Source organism: Pongo pygmaeus, chromosome 10 (genome assembly GCF_028885625.2).
Source record: "Pongo pygmaeus isolate AG05252 chromosome 10, NHGRI_mPonPyg2-v2.0_pri, whole genome shotgun sequence".
NCBI lineage: Eukaryota > Metazoa > Chordata > Mammalia > Primates > Hominidae > Pongo > Pongo pygmaeus.
The window spans coordinates 6981575-6998545 of NC_072383.2; the positions used below are offsets into that span (position 1 = coordinate 6981575).

Genomic DNA, 16971 nt, shown 5'->3' on the forward strand with positions numbered 1-16971 from the left:
TAACAGTTGCACTTGGCTGGCTGGGCATGGTGGCTCATGCCTGTAACCCCAGCACTTTGGGAGGCCAAGGCAGGAGAATCGCTTGAGCCCAGGAGTTCGAGACCAGTCTGTGCAACATAGTGAGACTCCATCTTTACAAAAAAAGTTAAAAATTAGCTGGGCATGGTGGGGCCACCTGCAGTCTCAGCTACTTAGGAGGCTGAAGTGGGAGGATTGCTTGAGCCATGAGGCCAAGGCTGCAATGAGCTATGATCATGCCACTGCACTACAGGTTGAGTGACACAGTGAGACCCTGTCTCTAAAAATAATAATAATGATGTACCTATTTTTAAAAAGTTTTTAAAGTCATGTTTATTGAAGTATGAATTTACATTCAGTAAAATTCACCCCGTTGGTTGGTTGCGGTGGCTCACACCTGTAATCCTAGCACTTTGGGAGGCGGAGGTGGATGGATCACTTGAGGCCAGGAGTTCAAGACCAGCCTGGCCAACATAGCAAAACCTCATCTCTACTAAAAATACAAAAAAATTAGCTGGGTATGGTGGCACGTGCTTGTAATTCCAGCTACTCGGGAGGCTAAGGCACGAGAATTGCTTGAACCCAGAAAGCAGAGGTTGCAGTGAGCCGAGATCGTGCCATTTCACTCCAGCTGGGGTGACAGAGCAAGACTCCATCTCAAAAAAAAAAAAAAAAAAATTCACCCTGTTAAGTATAAGCTCTGACAAATACATAGTCATATCATAATCAAGACATAGAACAATTGTAGAATCACTCTAACAGTTCCCTCAAGATCAAGATCAAGAAGTCAACCCCTTCTTGATCCCAAGGAACTCATTGACCTGTTTTTCTGTCAAAAGGGTCAAATTTAATCACTAAAATGATCTATAGTACTATGGAAAAATTTGTAAGCATAGAAAACACACAAACCAACTTTTTTTAAAAAGTGAGATATTTAAAAATTTACCATACCAACAAAATGAAGATAGCTTCACATTTTACTACAGATGTGCAGATATTCATCAAAGTCCACCATTGTCATATATATGGCTCAACAGTAATATTTAAGAATATACTGGCCAGGGCTGGGAGTGGTGGCTCATGCCTGTAATCCCAGCACTTTGGGAGGCCGAGGCGGGCGGATCATGAGGTCAGGAGATCGAGACCATCCTGGCCAACATGGTGAAATCCCATCTCTGCTAAAAATAGGAAAATTAGCTGGGTGTGGTGGTGCGTGCCTGTAATCCCAGCTACTCAGGAGGCAGAGGCAGGAGAATCACTTGAACTAGGGAGTCGGAGGTTGTGGTGAGCCGAGATCACTCCACTGCACTCCAGCCTGGTGACAGAGTGAGACTCTGTCTCAAAAAGAAAAAAAATACTGGCCAGGTGCGGTGGCTCATGCCTGTAATCCCAGCACTTTGGGAGGCCAAGGCGGGCGGATCTCCTGAGGTCAGGAGTTCGAGACCAGCCTGGCCAACATGGTGAAACTCCATCTCTACTAAAAATACAAAAATTAGCCAGGTGTGGTGTCACACACCTGTAATCCCAGATACTCGGGAGGCTGAGGCAGGAGAATCATTTGAACCCAGGAGGCGGAGGTTGCAGTGAGCTGAGATTGTGCCATTGCACTCCAGCCTGGGTGACAAGAGAGAAACTGTCTCAAAAAAAAAAGGGAATATACCGTAAAATAACAATCTTTAGAAGAGTTAGAATAATGTGATTTTTGTTTTTTTGTTTTTTTTTTGAGACAGGGTCTTGCTCTGTCATCCAGGCTGGAGTGCAGTGATGCAGTCTTGGCTCACTGCAACCCCTGTCTCTCAGGTTCAAGAGATTCTCGTACATTAGCTACGCGAGTAGCTGGGATTACAGGCATGTGCCACCATGCCAGCTAATTTATTTGTATTTATTTATTTATTTTTTGAGACAGAGTCTTACTCTGTCACCCAGGCTGGAGTGCAGTGGCGCGATCGCGGCTCACTGCAATCTCTGCCTCCTGGGTTCAAGCGATTCTCCTGCCTCAGCCTCCCCAGTAGCTGGAGTTACAGGCATGTGCCACCACCACACCTGGCTAATTTTTTTTTTGGGGGGGTAGATATGGGGTTTTGCCATGTTGGCCAGACTGGTCTCGAACTGCTGACCTTGTGATCCACCCGCCTCAGCCTCCCCAAGTGCTGGGATTACGGTGTGAGCCACTGCACCTGGCCAATTTTTGTATTTTCAGTAGAGAAGGGGCTTCACCATTTTGGCCAGGCTGGTTTCAAACTCCTGAACTCAAATGATCAGCCCACCTCAGCCTTACAAAGTGCTGGGATTACAGGCGTGAGCCACTGTACCCAGCCCTCAAAAGCTATTTTTTTTAACATATTAAGGTTGGCAAAGTACGTACCATTTGACCTAGAAATTCTACCTTCCAAGAATGTACGCCGGGCACGGTGGCTCCTGCCTGTCTGTAATCCCAGCACTTTGGGAAGTTGAGGCGGGCAGATGGCTTCAGCCCAGGAGTTCAAGACTAGCCTGAGCAATATGGAGAAATACCCGTGTCTACAAAAATTGCAAAAAAATTAGCTAGGCATGGTGACATGCACCTGTAGCCCCAGCTACCTGGGAGGCTGAGTTGGGAGGATCACCTGAGCTTAGGAGGTTGGGGCTGCAGTGAGCCATGATGATTGCACCATTGCACTCCAGCCTGGGAAAGAAAAAAAAAAAAGTTTCCCACATAGTCATATTACTCAATGTGTAGTCCATGAATCAAGAGCATCAGCATCACTTGAGAGGTCTACATTTCAATGAGATCCTCAAGCAATTTCTATACACGTTAACATTTGAGGAATACTGCTGCAGAGTACTCATGCAGAAGATCAAAGATGTATCTATGGGGATTTAAACAGCGTTATTTGTAATATTGACAATTTTTTTAAAAAAGTTAATATCCATCAATAGGGAACAGTTAAAAGTCTAGCCAGGCTTGGTGGCACACAGCTGTAGTCCCAGCTACTTGAGATGCTGAGGCAGGTCGATGGCTTGAGCCCAGGAGTTTGAGGCTGTAGTGCACAATGATTGTGGGCAGGAAACAGGACCTCGACTTTGGACCAGATTCAAGACTGGCTGAAACAGGGAAGAGGCACAGAAAGAACTTCTCCGTAAGACACGCCCACCAGCACGACAGTTTACCATTGCCATGGCGACACCCAGAAGTTACTGCCTTTTTCCATAACAACCTGGAAGTTACCACCCCTTTTCTGGAAATTTCTGAATAACCCACCCTTTAATTTGCATGTAATTAAAAGTCAATATAAATGTGACTGCAGAAGTTTTCCTGAGTTTCTGCTCTCCACACACTGCCTAGAGGGTGGCCTTGCTCGGTAGGAGCAGTCATGGGGCTGTAAAACTGCATCCTCAATAAAGCTGTATCTTCTACCACATACTCAGGGAAGAACCATAAGCCTTATTGGGCTAATCGCCAATTTGGGTGTTCACCTGCCCTGCATCAATTGTGCCTGTGAAAAACTACTGCACTCCAACTGTTACCGGTTGAGGGTAATGGTCCAGATTCCTGGCGTTTTGAACAAAGAATTCGGCAAAACACACGAACAAAGCAAGGCAATGAAAACAGAGATTTTTTTTTTTTTAATTCCCCACCACCCCCTGGCCTGTGAGAAGGAATCTTGCTCTGTCGCCCAGGCTGGAGTGCAGTGGCACTATCTCGGCTCCTGGGTTCAAGCAATTCTACTGTCTCAGCCTCCTGAGTAGCTGGGAATACAGGCTTGCGCCACCACGCCCGGCTAATTTTTGTATTCTTAGTAGAGATGGGGTTTCACCATGTTGGCCAGGCTGGTCTCCAACTCTTGACCTCGTGATCCACCGAAAGCAGATAATTTATTTTAAAGGAAAGTACAATCCACAGAGTGGGAGCAAGCTCAAGAAAGTGGCTCAAGAGCATTGGTGACATAATTTTCTGGGGTTTAAATACAATCTAGAGGTTTCCCATTGGTTCACCCTATGCAAATGAAGTAATGGCCCACTACCAGTCTAATTGGTTGTGGGAGGGGACCAATCAGAATGAAGAGTAGGCCTGCTATCAGTCTGATTGGTTGTGAGAGGGGACCAATCAGAGGTACTTTCATTTTTCAAATGCCATACAGAGAAAGGAGGTTTGAAAAGGGAGTACCCTCTGATATTCAGTCAGCATGATTTGGCCTTAGGTTCCCTGCCTCCAGACCTTATTCGCCTGCCTCTCAGCCTGGATAATGTAGTGAGACTCTGTCTCTAGAAAAACACAAGGGCCGGGCGCGGTGGCTCACGCCTGTAATCCTGCACTTTGGGAGGCCGAGGCGGGCAGATCACGAGGTCAGGAGATCGAGACCATCCTGGCTAACACAGTGAAACCCTGTCTCTACTAAAAATACAAAAAATTAGCCAGGTGTGGTGGCAGGCGCCTGTAGTCCCAGCTACTCGGGAGGCTGAGGCAGGAGAATGGCATGAACCCAGAGGCGGAGCTTGCAGTAAGCCAAGATCGCGCCACTGCACTCCAGCCTGGGCGACAGAGCGAGACTCAGTCTCAAAAAAAAGAAAAGAAAAGAAAAGAAAAACACAAGAAAGAAAGGAAAGTGGTAGTATATCCACATAATGGAAGACTAGACAACTATGAGAAAAAGAGGTAGATTTATGCTTAGTGACATGAAAGAAGCCCAAGACATATTAGAATTGAATAATTAGAAAAAAAACCCTAATCTAATCTAAAAATCTTCTTTTCTTTTTTTTTGAGACTGAGTCTCACTCTGTTGCCCAGGCTGGAGTGCAGTGGTGCGATGTCAGCACACTGTAACCTTCTCCTCCCAGGTTCAAGCGATTCTCCTGCCTCCGCCTCCGGAGTAGCTGGGATTACAAACGCCCGCCACCACGCCCGGCGAATTTTTGTATTTTCAGTAGAGACAGAGTTTCGCCATGTTGGCCAGGCTGGTCTTGAACTCCTGCCCTGGGTGATCCGCCCACCTGGGCCTCCCAGAGTGCTGAGATTACAGGCGTGAGCCAAAAGCCAAAGCGCCTGGCTTTTTTTTTTTTTTTTTTTTTTTGAGACAGAGTCTCGATCTGTTGCCCAGGCTGGAGTGCAGTAGCGTGATCTCGGCTCACTGCAACCTCTGCCTCCCGGGTTCAAGCGATTCTCGTGTCTCAGCCTCCCAAGTAGCTGAAACTACAGGCACAAGCCACAACGCCTGGCTAATTTTTTTTTTTGAGATGGAGTTTCACTCTTGTTGCCCAGGCTGGAGTGCAGTGGCACGATCTCAGCTCACTGCAACCTCCGCCTCCCATGTTCAAGCGATTCTCCTGTCTCAGCCTCCCAAATAGCTGGGACTACAGGTGTGCGCCACCAGCCCGGCTAATTTTTGTATTTTTAGTAGAGACAGAGTTTCACCGTATTGGCCAGACTGGTCTTGAACTACTGACCTCAGGTGATCCTCCCGCCTAGGCCTCCCAAAATGCTGGGATTACAGGTGTGAGCCACTGCGCCGAGCCTAAATATTACTTTTATAATTGAAAGAGACTCTATCTAGACCAGCCAATGGGGGAAAAATATCAAGGATGTTGTGGAGTATCTAGCTCTCATTACACAGTGTAACTTCAGTCCTTGCCAACTAAACGCAAAATAAAACCTTCAACGGCTCCCCACAGCTTTCAGGATAAAGTCCAGATCCTTCAGTGTGATCCAAGTCTGTTTACTGCTTCTACCATATTCCAACCCCCCACTGCACCTACTGTTCCAGCCAGCAGAACCACCTGCTTTCTTTGCACAGGCATTGAGCTCTTTCTTCCCAAGTGTTACCACAGGTGATTCCTGCGTCTGAAATCTCTGCCCCGAATATATGATATCACGTATATGCATATACTATACAATGATCCCTAGCACTTAGTAAAAGCTCTATAAATGTTGGGTATGATTATTATAACATGTCTCATTATATTGAATTACTTGTGTACTTAATCTTGTCACTGAACTGTACACCTCTTGAAGATAAAAGATAAGGACTTCTGTGCTTTACTGTCCCGGAGCACCAAGCATTTAGAGCCGGGGACAGATTAAGTGCTTAACAAAAGCGTGGCAGGGCACAGTGGCTCATGCCTGTAATCCCAGCACTTTGGAAGGCCGAGGCGGGCAGATTGCTTGAGCCCAGGAGTTTGAGACTAGCCTGGGCAACATGGCAAAACCTTGTCTCTACAAAAAATACAGAAAAGTTAACTGGGCATGGTGGCGCACACCTGTAGTCCCAGGTACCCAGGAGGCTGAGACAGAAGGATTGCTTGAGCCCAAGAGGCGGAGATTGCAGTGTGCTATGATTGCTCCACTGCACTCCATCCTGGGCGACAGAGGGAAACTCTATTTCAAAACAAAAATAAAAACAAAATAACAAAAGTGTATGTTCAAGGACACCTTCCTAACCCTTACATCACACCTTTTCTTCCCATCTAATGTGTCTTCCTCTTTCTTCTTGGCCAGGGAAAATCATATCCATTTCTTTCGACTACATCAAACCACATGGATTTTTCCCTTCTCCACACTCCAACAATACAATAACTTTCATTTGTATAGCACATCTAACTCTTCAGAGTGCTTTCATAGTTATTATTTATTTTTCCTCACAGCAACCCCAGTACCGAGGACACAGGCCAGGGGCGGGGAAGAGCAGGAAAATGTTTACTAAGGGTCAACTAAGTGCAAGGCGATTTACCCACATTATCTCTTTTAATCCCTTAACAATCCTTACAGGTGGACATTTTAATCCCCATTTCACAACTGTGGAAATTAGACCTCAGTAAGATTTCATAACCTGCTGAAGGACACACAGGTATTAAGTAGTTCAGATGGGTTTTGAAGCTGGTGTCTCTGACTTTAAAGTCCCTACTGGTTCCATGACACCAAGTAAACAGATTTGCCTATTAACCACATTCCTCCAAGCTGGCCTGGGCAGGAGGTAATATAATACTTCCTGATTTCTTGCCCACCTCATCTTCCATCAGACCACTTTGCCGTTATATAAAGTCTGTGGGCACGATTTAACAATGAATCACATGCCATCTTACCTGGTTACCTCATTGTTTCATTTACATTAGATTCCACAACAAGATTGGTAACATCCCCCTTTCCCCAGGCAGGAATTGTGTCATCTTAACCTCCCTGAGCCTCAGTATCCTCTTCTTTCAAATGTCTGTCTTACAGGACTGTTGCAGAGATTAAATATCAGTTGTAAAGACATTTGACATAATGTCTCGCACAAACTCTCCAGAAATATTTATCGCATCTCAACATCTTTTTCATCTCCTTCAACACGTCAGACAGGCCTGAGTGCCTGGGTTTGGCTATGCCAGTTCCTGTTGGTTATTGATATAACAACGTTGGATCAGGAGTATTTTAGTGGGCAGATGCTGAATTTTCTGCCTTCCACCCACTGAAAGGTTTGCATCAAACCAGTCCAGGATAACTCATACTGGATCCCTGTCAGTTGATACAGTTAAGCTAATTCTACAGATAACAAAGAGTCTTGGGTACATTTAGCTAGTAAATGCAGATCTGCCAAGACTCCAACCCAGTTCTTAAGGTATCTGGGTCTGGGCTCCTTCCACTCCACTAAGCCACTTTCCAAAGGTCTACCTGAAAATAACTAATGAGCAGAAACTATAGGGGGAAGGGGAAAAGACCCCTTATCTTGGTGTTTCTTGCTTTTCCTCGCAGCCCCGCCCTTTTTGCTTAGAAGGATGAGTTTTTCCTGAATTCACAATACTTTTGCATTGAAGATGTCCGGTCCCTTTGAGGTCTTGGGTAACGTAATGACTAGCCCCGCCCCGTCTCTTCTCTCTTCTCAGCCTTGCCCACTTTTTTTTGTCCTCAGCCAATTAGCGGCCCGACGCCCTTTCCGCGCCTCATCCGGGTTCCCGGGACCGGGAAATTGGCCTGGTAACCAGGCAACTACTGATCAATCCCCTCCCTGGTTGATTGGCGCATCAGGTAGTCGCCGCCCTGCTCTCAACGGTGGCGAGCTGTAGTAGTCAAGTGCCCCGCCCCCGTTGCCATAACAGCAGTACACAACCCCTCCTTCCCCTCGCCCGCTTGCTAAACAGTCCTTCCCTCTCGGGACCAAGGGCCTCTCCAGAACTGCTTCTGATTGAGCAGAAACAGGGTCTGAGCCCCTTTGCTAAGGGGAATTCAGTGGGAGGGTTGGAGACTGCGCTTTAGGCTGGTGTACCAGAGGGCCCAAGGAAATTGGCCCAGTGGGGAGGGAAAAGTAGAAGAAATGAATGGAGCAGGGATTAGGGATGGCGCAATGGGAGCTGAGAGGAGAGGAGGAGGAGGAATTGGTAGGGAAGATTGGAGAGCATGGCTTAAGGGGGAGGTGGGAAGAATGGGGGAGAGGGAAGCCCAGGAAATAGGGACACCCGGCTGCTGGAGGAGAGCTGGATCCACTGTGAAGGACAGGAAAGGCCTGGGGGTGTGGGTGACATCCTGAAGGGAGGGGGTCCTCAGTGGAAGGTGTGAAGTGGGGATTGAGAGTCAAAATGAGATGTTCACAGGGATAAGGAAAGAAGCCTAGAGTTGGTGGGTCAGAAGTCATGGGGGTGATGGGAGTGGCACATGTCAATAACGATGAAGGAGCTGAAGGCTGGCAGAAGCTGATGAGACCTTCTTTCTCAGGAGGAGGACTGAGCTTATCTGACTCCAGAGCTTTCAGGAGGGAAGAAAGATGTCAGATGAAGATGATCTAGCAGACTCTGAGCCAGACCAGGATGATTCTGAGAAAGAAGAGGACGAGAAGGAGACAGAGGAGGGGGAGGACTACAGAAAAGAGGGGGAAGAGTTCCCTGAGGAAGTGAGATCCTGGACAAGGAGGGGTCCTAGGGCTGAGGGACGGGGTTGGGCAGGTGAGAGACACCTTACTCCACTTCTACCTGCAGTGGCTGCCCACCCCCCTCACGGAGGACATGATGAAGGAAGGGCTTTCTCTGCTCTGTAAGACAGGCAATGGGCTGGCTCATGCTTATGTCAAGCTGGAGGTTAAAGAGAGGTGCGTTTTGGGGGGACCAGATGAGGACTGTGAGACTGTAGGGCCCCTATCTCCTTTTCCACTGTCATTCCTGGGTGTTCTGGCTGAGAGTTTGACTCTTCTCATGCCTAGTGGAAAGGGAAGGACAGAATTTACTTTTCAGGAGCTCTGAGACTTCTCCTATCAAAGCTGACCTGGGGAATTGGAGACTGAGAGTATATGGGGGGATTCCTGCTGGATTCCTTTATTTGTCTTTCAGAGTATGGGTTCTCTGTCCTTCACAGACACAGGTCTCTCTGCCCACTGTTAAGAACCCACCTACCTTCTCTTACCCTTCTTCTCCCCTACCATCTATTGCCCATTCTTCTCTCCATTATAAGCCATCTCCATATTGTCTTCTGCTTTAGCAACTCTGCCAGTCCTCACTGGGTGCTTAACCCTAAACCTGATTCCTTCTCCCTCTTCCATCTCCTAGGGACCTTACAGACATCTACTTGCTGCGCTCCTACATCCATCTGCGCTATGTGGATATTTCTGAGAACCACCTGACAGACCTGTCTCCACTCAACTACCTCACCCACCTGCTCTGGCTCAAGGCTGATGGCAATCGGCTGCGAAGTGCCCAGCTGAATGAACTGCCCTACCTGCAGATTGCTAGTTTTGCTTATAACCAGATTACTGACACTGAAGGCATCTCTCATCCTCGTCTTGAAACCCTGAATCTCAAAGGTGGGTCTTTAGGATAGGCTACACAAGATTCTTTCCTTCTTAGCCTGAGGCCAACAGAAGTGGGCAGTATGGTCCTTGGCTAGGGCACATGGCAGTCTGCATTCATTCATTCATTCATTCAGATCTGCAATATGATTCATTATGACAGTTCTACATGCTAACCATATAGGAGCCAATAAGACAAGGAACGTCCCTATTCTCATACAGCTTATATTCTAATTGGGAGAGACAAACAAGTAACAACAAACACAGTAAGTAAATTCATGTAGCATGTTAAAAGGAGACAAGTGCCTTGGAAAAAATAGATCAGAGTAAGAGGAATGGGGGACACAAGTGGCAATGTCAAATGGATTGGTTAGGACAACCATCACTGAGAAGATGACATTTGAGCAAAGAATTGAAGAAGGAGAGGGAATTAGACATGTCAGCTGCTTCATTCACTCTTCAAAGGCTTAGGTGGATATGTCCATCAGGACCTTGGACTACCTACCACACCACTTGCCTCAGGGCTCCAGAGGTATTAAGTCTGGAGCTGGCCTTCCTCATTATCTACCCTACTTTGCGAATGTCCAGGGTAGGATGATTTAGAGGCTCCCCAAATTCAGGCTGTAATGCTGAACATTTGGAGTGGCCCTTTGAGCTCTTGAAACCCTCCTCCCCAGGGAACAGCATCCACACGGTGACAGGTCTGGACCCCCAGAAGTTGATCAGCCTGCACACAGTGGAGCTTCGGGGGAACCAGCTGGAAAGCACGCTGGGAATCAATCTTCCTAAGCTGAAGAACCTCTACCTGGTAGCTCACTGGGTCAGAGGGTGGTGCAGGGAAGAGGGCACTGTCCTGGGGGTCAGGATGCCTGCTTTCTAGTAGGCTCAGCTACTAACTTCATCATTATCATAATAACTGGTATTATTATCAAGCCCGTAGTTGGTTCCACATGCTGTGGAGATACACAGCCACCTAGCAGGGCTGATAATATATAATGTGTGGATAGTACAGAGATAATTTACCTTGATACAGGTAGTAGCAAAATGGACCATAATTGAGGGACAAACATCAGTCTGTGGAAATGTTTTAGGAAAACTCTCCTCTCAGACTGGGTTTTTCTTCAGCTCTTACACTACCACCACAACAATCATCAACATAAGACTCCGGGACCAAAGGTGTGGGGGTTTCTCCCCATACACCAAGTAGACACCAGCTGGGTGATCTCTAATTCGATTCACTGTCTACCTGGGGATTGCATCAAATCCCACAGATTGAGGGCTCGGTTCCCAAGAATGACCCCCACACCGTCCACATACACCAGTTGCAAGTCCAAGCCTCCGGAACTTCTGAGACACCAGCTTCAACATGAAGCTGGTTCCCATGACCTCTTCTTTGGATTTAATTAATTTTCTGGAGTGGCTTTTTATCAGTTTATTGCAAGGGCAAAAGATACAGATGAAGAGATGCTTAGGGCGAAGTATGGGGATATGGGTGCAGTGCTCCATGCCCTTCCCAGATGCGTCACTCTCCAAAAGCTTTCACGTGTTCAGCCACCCAGAAGCTCTCTGGACCCAGTCCTCTTGGGTTTTCATGGAAGCTTCCTGATGTTAGTATTCCTTCCCCCAGGAAATTGGGGAGGCTGTCTCTGGGGAGGGTCTTAAGAACCACAATCAGGCCGGGTGAGGTGGCTCACGTCTGTAATCCCAGCACTTTGGGAGGCTGAGGCAGGCAGATCACCTGAGGTCCAGAGTTTGAAACCAGCCTGGCCAACCTGGCGAACCCTGTCTCTACTAAAAATACAAAAATTAGCCCAGCGCGCTGACATGAACCTGTAATCCCAGCTACTAGGGAGGCTGAGGCAGCAGAATCACTTGAACCCAGGAGGCAGAGTTTGCAGTGAGCTGAGATCACGCCACTGCAATCCAGCCTGGGAGACAGAGCAAGATTCCATCTCAAAAAATAAAAAACAAAACAAAACAAAAAAAAACACACGGTGAAACCCCGTCTCTACTAAAAATACAAAAAAAAAAAAAATTAGCCGGGTGTGGTGGCGGGCGCCTGTAGTCCCAGCTACTCGGGAGGCTGAGGCAGGAGAATGGCATGAATGAACCCAGGAGGTGGAGCTTGCAGTGAGCCGAGATTGTGCCACTGCACTCCAGCCCGGGTGACAGAGCGAGACTCCGTCTCAAAAAAAAAAAAAAAAAAAGAACCACAACCAGAAAGAAGGAGAAGGGGAGAAAGAGTAGAGCCTTCCCTTGGGGCAGCTGAAAAGACAAGAAGTTCCTGAGACCTGCCCCTGAGGCCCAACACACCCAACTTTATAACAAAAGACTGCAACAAGGGCTATTATTGGGGTTATAAGCTAGGGACTGTGGATGAAAACCGATAATATATATTATATATATATATTATATATATATAAAAAATAACACCACAGGAAGCCACTGAAATATTTAGTCTTTTAGACTCTTAAGCTTCGTTATTCTGGGATGGTGCTGATGCCAATCCTCAGTGGTGGCATGGGGGCTCCTGGGTCGAGTAGGGGGTGGGTTGAAGCATCTCCTCCATCCCAAGTGGCTTTGATGGGGTGAGTGGTAGAGGGTTACTGCTGACCTTTCTCTGGGATGGCAGCTTCTCCTGAACTTCTTTCTATACTGATCTCTACTCGCCCCCACTCCCTTCTTCCACTCCTCCCTCTCTACCTCTTGGATTTCCTCTTTTGCTTTATCTCATTCTGACTTCTCTTTCTTCCCTATCCCTGCTCCCTCTCAATCAATCCACTGTGCCCTGGGGGTCTAGGCCCAAAACATGCTGAAGAAGGTGGAAGGCTTGGAGGATCTGAGCAATCTCACCACCTTGCATCTTCGAGACAACCAGATTGACACCCTGAGTGGCTTCTCCAGAGAAATGAAATCATTGCAGTACCTCAACCTGAGGTATGCACCCCCTCCAAGCCCCACCTTGCCCCTACCCCTGACCAGGTGCAGCTTTTGAGTCTGTGTTCCTCCCTGGCCCAATCCCCCAGTCCTAGCCCACAGCTGGATTCTCACCTCATCCTCCTCCCTGATCCTCACCCCCGGCTTTCCTTACTTTCTTCTGCACTGAGTTGCAACACTAAGTCCCTTATAACTTGTGACCCCTGAATTTTTGTTCATTCAATCCACAATTATTGAGAATGTGCTACGTGCCAGGCCTTGTGCTGTGTTTTGGGGATATTTAAAGGAATCAGAGGCTGGGCATGGTGGTTCATGCCTGTACTCCCAGCACTTTAGGAGGAAGGATCACTTGAGGCCAGGAGTTCAGGACCAGCCTGGGCAACATAGTGAGACCATGTTTCTACAGAAGTAAAAATAATGGCCGGGCATGGTGGCTCACACCTGTAGTTCTAGCACTTTGGGAAGTTGAAGCGGGCAGATTGTTGGAGCCTAGGAGTTCAAGACCAGTCTGGGCAACATGGCAAAATCCCGTCTCTACCAAAAATACAAAAATTAGCCAGGCACGGTGACAGGCACCTACTCAGGAGGCTTAGGCGGGAGGATCATTGGAGCCTCGAGGTGGAGTTTGCAGTGAGCTGAGATCAAGCCACTGCACTCCAGCCTGGGTGACAGAGCCAGACCCTCCCTCAAAAACAAAACAAAAATAAAATATTAAATAAAAATTAAAATATTAAATTAAAAATAAAAATTAACTGAGCCTGGTGGTGCACACCTGTGGTTTCAGCTACTCAGGAGGCTGAGGTCAGAGGATCACTTGAGCCCAGGAGTTCAAGGTTGCAGTGAGCCATGATTGTGCCACTGCACTCCAGCCTGGGCGACAGAGTGAGCTGTCTCTAAAAGAAATAAAGGAATCAGAGGTGATTCCTGTTCCTAAGGGGCTCACAGTCTAGCTCCAACTCTTTTTTCCTCGCCCTATCCTATATAAGTTTCCACTGCCCTTCTCCATTTCCTCAGTCCCAATTCACCTTCCCATTTTCTGCCTCTCTTCTCCTGAGCCCCACCTGTAAGGGATGACCTTTTTACCCATACAAAACACAAGATGTGCTCAGATTTGAGGAGAGAAGGGCATTTGTAAGAAAATCTTTTGGTAGAAAGGCACTGAAGATCAGCAACTCTTGTCGGATGGAGGACTTGATGTGTGTTTCTTTAAGCAAACATGTAAGGAAACTGCCTCTTTCCTTAGTCAACAAGACCAGATTCTGGAGCTGGCAATGGAAAGAGCATCTCCAAGTAGGGAGAGGTGGTTGCATCTGGAAGCCCCAACTCTCATCCTGACCCCCTGGGCATTCTCTTATTCATGAACTCTGCCACATGGATCTGGTGGGATGTGTATCTGTGCCATCTTTCTGTTAACAATCTAGACAGGCATGACGGACCCTTCCTGAGTGGCTATTAAATGGGGATGTTTTGAGAGTAAGTCGGGTGTGTGTTTGGAGGGGGGTGAGGGTGTCTCAATGATTGGGAGGTGCCTCTGGGGCCAGAGATGCTAAGCATCCAACAATGTACGGCAGAATCCAGTACAAAGTTCCTGTAGCCCTCCTGGTGAGAAACACTGCATGAGGCTCAGCACGACCATGAGATCAGGCTGAAACACTTAAATAGATTTCATAAAAGCTTAAAGCCAGAACGTGAAAATAAATAAAAGACCAGGCACGGTGGCTCACGCCTGTAATCCCAGCACTTTGGGGGGCCAACGCAAGAGGACTGCTTGAGGCCAGGCATTCAAGACAACCCTGGGCAACATAGTGAGACCCAGTCTCTACAAAAAATTTAAACGTTAGCCAGGTGTGGTGGCACATGCCTGGAAGTACTTAGGAAGCTAAGGTGAGAGGATCACTTGAGCCCAGGAGTTCAAGGCTGCAGTGAGCTATGATCACGCCACTGTACCCCCAACCGGGGTGACATAGTGAGACCTTGTCTCAATAAAAATAAAAATAAAAACAGAGTATCATATAATGAGGCACATGAGGAGATGAAGTTTATTTTTCAGGTTGGGAGGCTCCAACCCATCCATAGCCCTAGGTTCCCTTTGTGGAGAGCACGAACAGAGCATCCACCATCCTAAACTCCAGCTTAGATCCCAGTTCCTTGTCCACTGACCTAGGTCCTACAGGGTGGAGTGCAGTGGCTCGATCTCGGCTCACTGTAATCTCAAACTCCTGGGGTCAAGCAATCCCTCCTCCTCAGCCAAGTAGCAGGGACTACAGGTGTATGCCACCACGCCCAGCTAATTTTTTTATTTTTAGCTTTTGTAGAGATGGGGTCTCGCTATGTTGCCCAGCCTGGGTCCTACCTCCTACACTCTGTTTAGGTGTGATCACAGAAAATGTCTCTCCCTGTGAGGAAAATTTGCCCTCTCCTCCCCAGCTACAAGACAGGGTTGTGGCCTAGCTTTGCTGCACCAAAAGAACACATAAACATATTACAGAGTAGAATATGGCACTTAGGGATTCCTCGAAGGGCAGAAGCAGGACCAGAGCGGGGTCACACAGCACCTCTGCAGTAAATCCGGCAAGGCTTGGCAGGCCAGTCCTCACAGTGTTTCTGGGGAAACTGGAACCCAGTAGGAGAGTCCCCCAGAGGCCCCATTCCTAGCAACTGGCAACCAAAGCCCATTCTTCCTGCGTGAATCCCTCCTGACCACACTGGCAGGGGCAACATGGTGGCCAACCTGCGGGAGCTGGCCAAGCTTCGAGACCTGCCCAAGCTGCGAGCCTTGGTGCTGCTCGATAACCCATGCACGGATGAAATCAACTACCGCCAGGAGGCCCTGGTGCAGATGCCATACCTTGAACGCCTGGACAAGGAATTCTATGAGGAGGAGGAACGGGCTGAGGCTGATGAGATTCGACAGAGGCTGAAGGAAGAAAAGGAGCAGGAGCCTGAGCCCGAGCGTGACCTGGAACTGGAACAGTCATTGATCTAGCATCAGTTCTAGCCTCTAAAGATAGTAAGGAAGCCTGTGGGGAGGCAGTGGGAGGAGGCCAAGGGCTGGGCAGGTAGGGGAAGAGGCAAGAGGGGAAGCTGCTGCAGAAGGAGGTGGGAGAGGAAAACATCAGACAAGCAGAACCCTTAAAGAGAGCAGGGTTAGGAGTCAGGGAGAGGAAAAGGGACCCAAGGGGCCTGGGACTAGCTGAGAAAGGCTTAGGAGGCCAGAAGAGTAAGTGAAAAGAATTGGGGTGGCAGGCAGAGGAGTTGGTGGGGGGTGGGGCAGCCATACCTGACACAGAGTGAAGTCGGCTAGGAAAGGACAGGTGTGGGTGCATGGTAGGGCTGCAGGGGAAGGTTGGTGGTGTATGCAGCTGGACCTAGGAGAGAAGCAGGAGAGGAAGATCCTGCACAAAAAATCTGAAGCTAAAATCAGGACACAGAGGTGGGGGAAGAAAAGAGGGCAGAGTGAGGCAAAAGGAGACTGAAGAGATGAGGGTGGCCGCCAGGCACTTTAGATAGGGCAGAGGCTTTATTTACTTCTGTCTTTTTTTTTTTTTTTTTTTTGAGACGTAGTCTTGCTCAGTCTCCAGGCTGGAGTGCAGTGGCACAATCTCAGCTCACTGCAACTTCCACCTCCCGGGTTCAAGCAATTCTCCTGCCTCAGCCTCCCGAGTAGCTGGGACTACAGGCGCATGCAATCACACCTGGCTAATTTTTGTATTTTTAGTAGAAACGGGGTTTCACCACGTTAGTCAGGATGGTCTCGATCTCCTGACCTTGTGATCTGCCCGCCTCGGCCTCCCAAAGTGCTGGGATTACAGGGGTGAGCCACAGCGCCTGGTCCCTATTTACTTCTGTCTTCTACCTCCAGGAGATCAAAGACGCTGGCCTTCAGACCTGATCAGACTCCCAGGGCGGGCCACCACATCTATGACAGAGGACAGAGGATGCCTCTTTTTGCCCCAAAGCTGGAAATTCATCACAACCTGAGGCCCAGGATCCGCTCTGTGCCGGTCCTCTGGACAGTGTGGGGTGCAGAGTGGGGTGCCTAGGCCTGAGCGCTGCCTGAAGCCTAGGCCGGGGGCCGCCCTCGGGCAGGCGTGGGTGGGAGCCAAGCCCGCGTGGGCCGCGGGGTGCTGGTAGGAGTGGTTGGAGAGACTTGCGGAGGCGGCTGGGGTGTTCGGATTTCCAATAAAGAGACAGTGTGATGCTCCTGTGTCTGACCGGGTTTGTGAGACATTGAGGCTGTCTTGGGCTTCACTGGCAGTGTGGGCTTTCGTACCCGGGCTACAGGGGTGCG

At 48.4% G+C, this 16971-nt stretch overlaps 1 protein-coding gene across 4 annotated transcripts; it reads left to right on the forward strand.

Moving 5' to 3' along the window:
- The first annotated feature begins 7913 nt into the window (after positions 1–7913).
- Positions 7914–16883, forward strand: LRRC23 (leucine rich repeat containing 23). 4 transcript variants are annotated; one of them, XM_054444499.1, is made up of 8 exons: positions 7996–8168; positions 8681–8855; positions 8941–9050; positions 9505–9758; positions 10421–10551; positions 12544–12680; positions 15393–15690; positions 16543–16663. In XM_054444499.1, the coding sequence occupies exons 2-7, from the start codon at positions 8730–8732 to the stop codon at positions 15664–15666; spliced, it is 1032 nt and encodes a 343-aa protein (XP_054300474.1). In that variant the 5' UTR covers positions 7996–8168; positions 8681–8729; the 3' UTR covers positions 15667–15690; positions 16543–16663. The 4 variants fall into 4 exon arrangements, with proteins under 4 accessions (XP_063502977.1, XP_054300474.1, XP_054300475.1 ...); XM_063646907.1 differs by lacking the exon at positions 15393–15690 and having other exon boundaries at positions 7914–7996; positions 16543–16883; XM_054444500.2 differs by lacking the exon at positions 15393–15690 and having other exon boundaries at positions 8052–8168; positions 16543–16883.
- Positions 16884–16971: the final 88 nt, after the last annotated feature.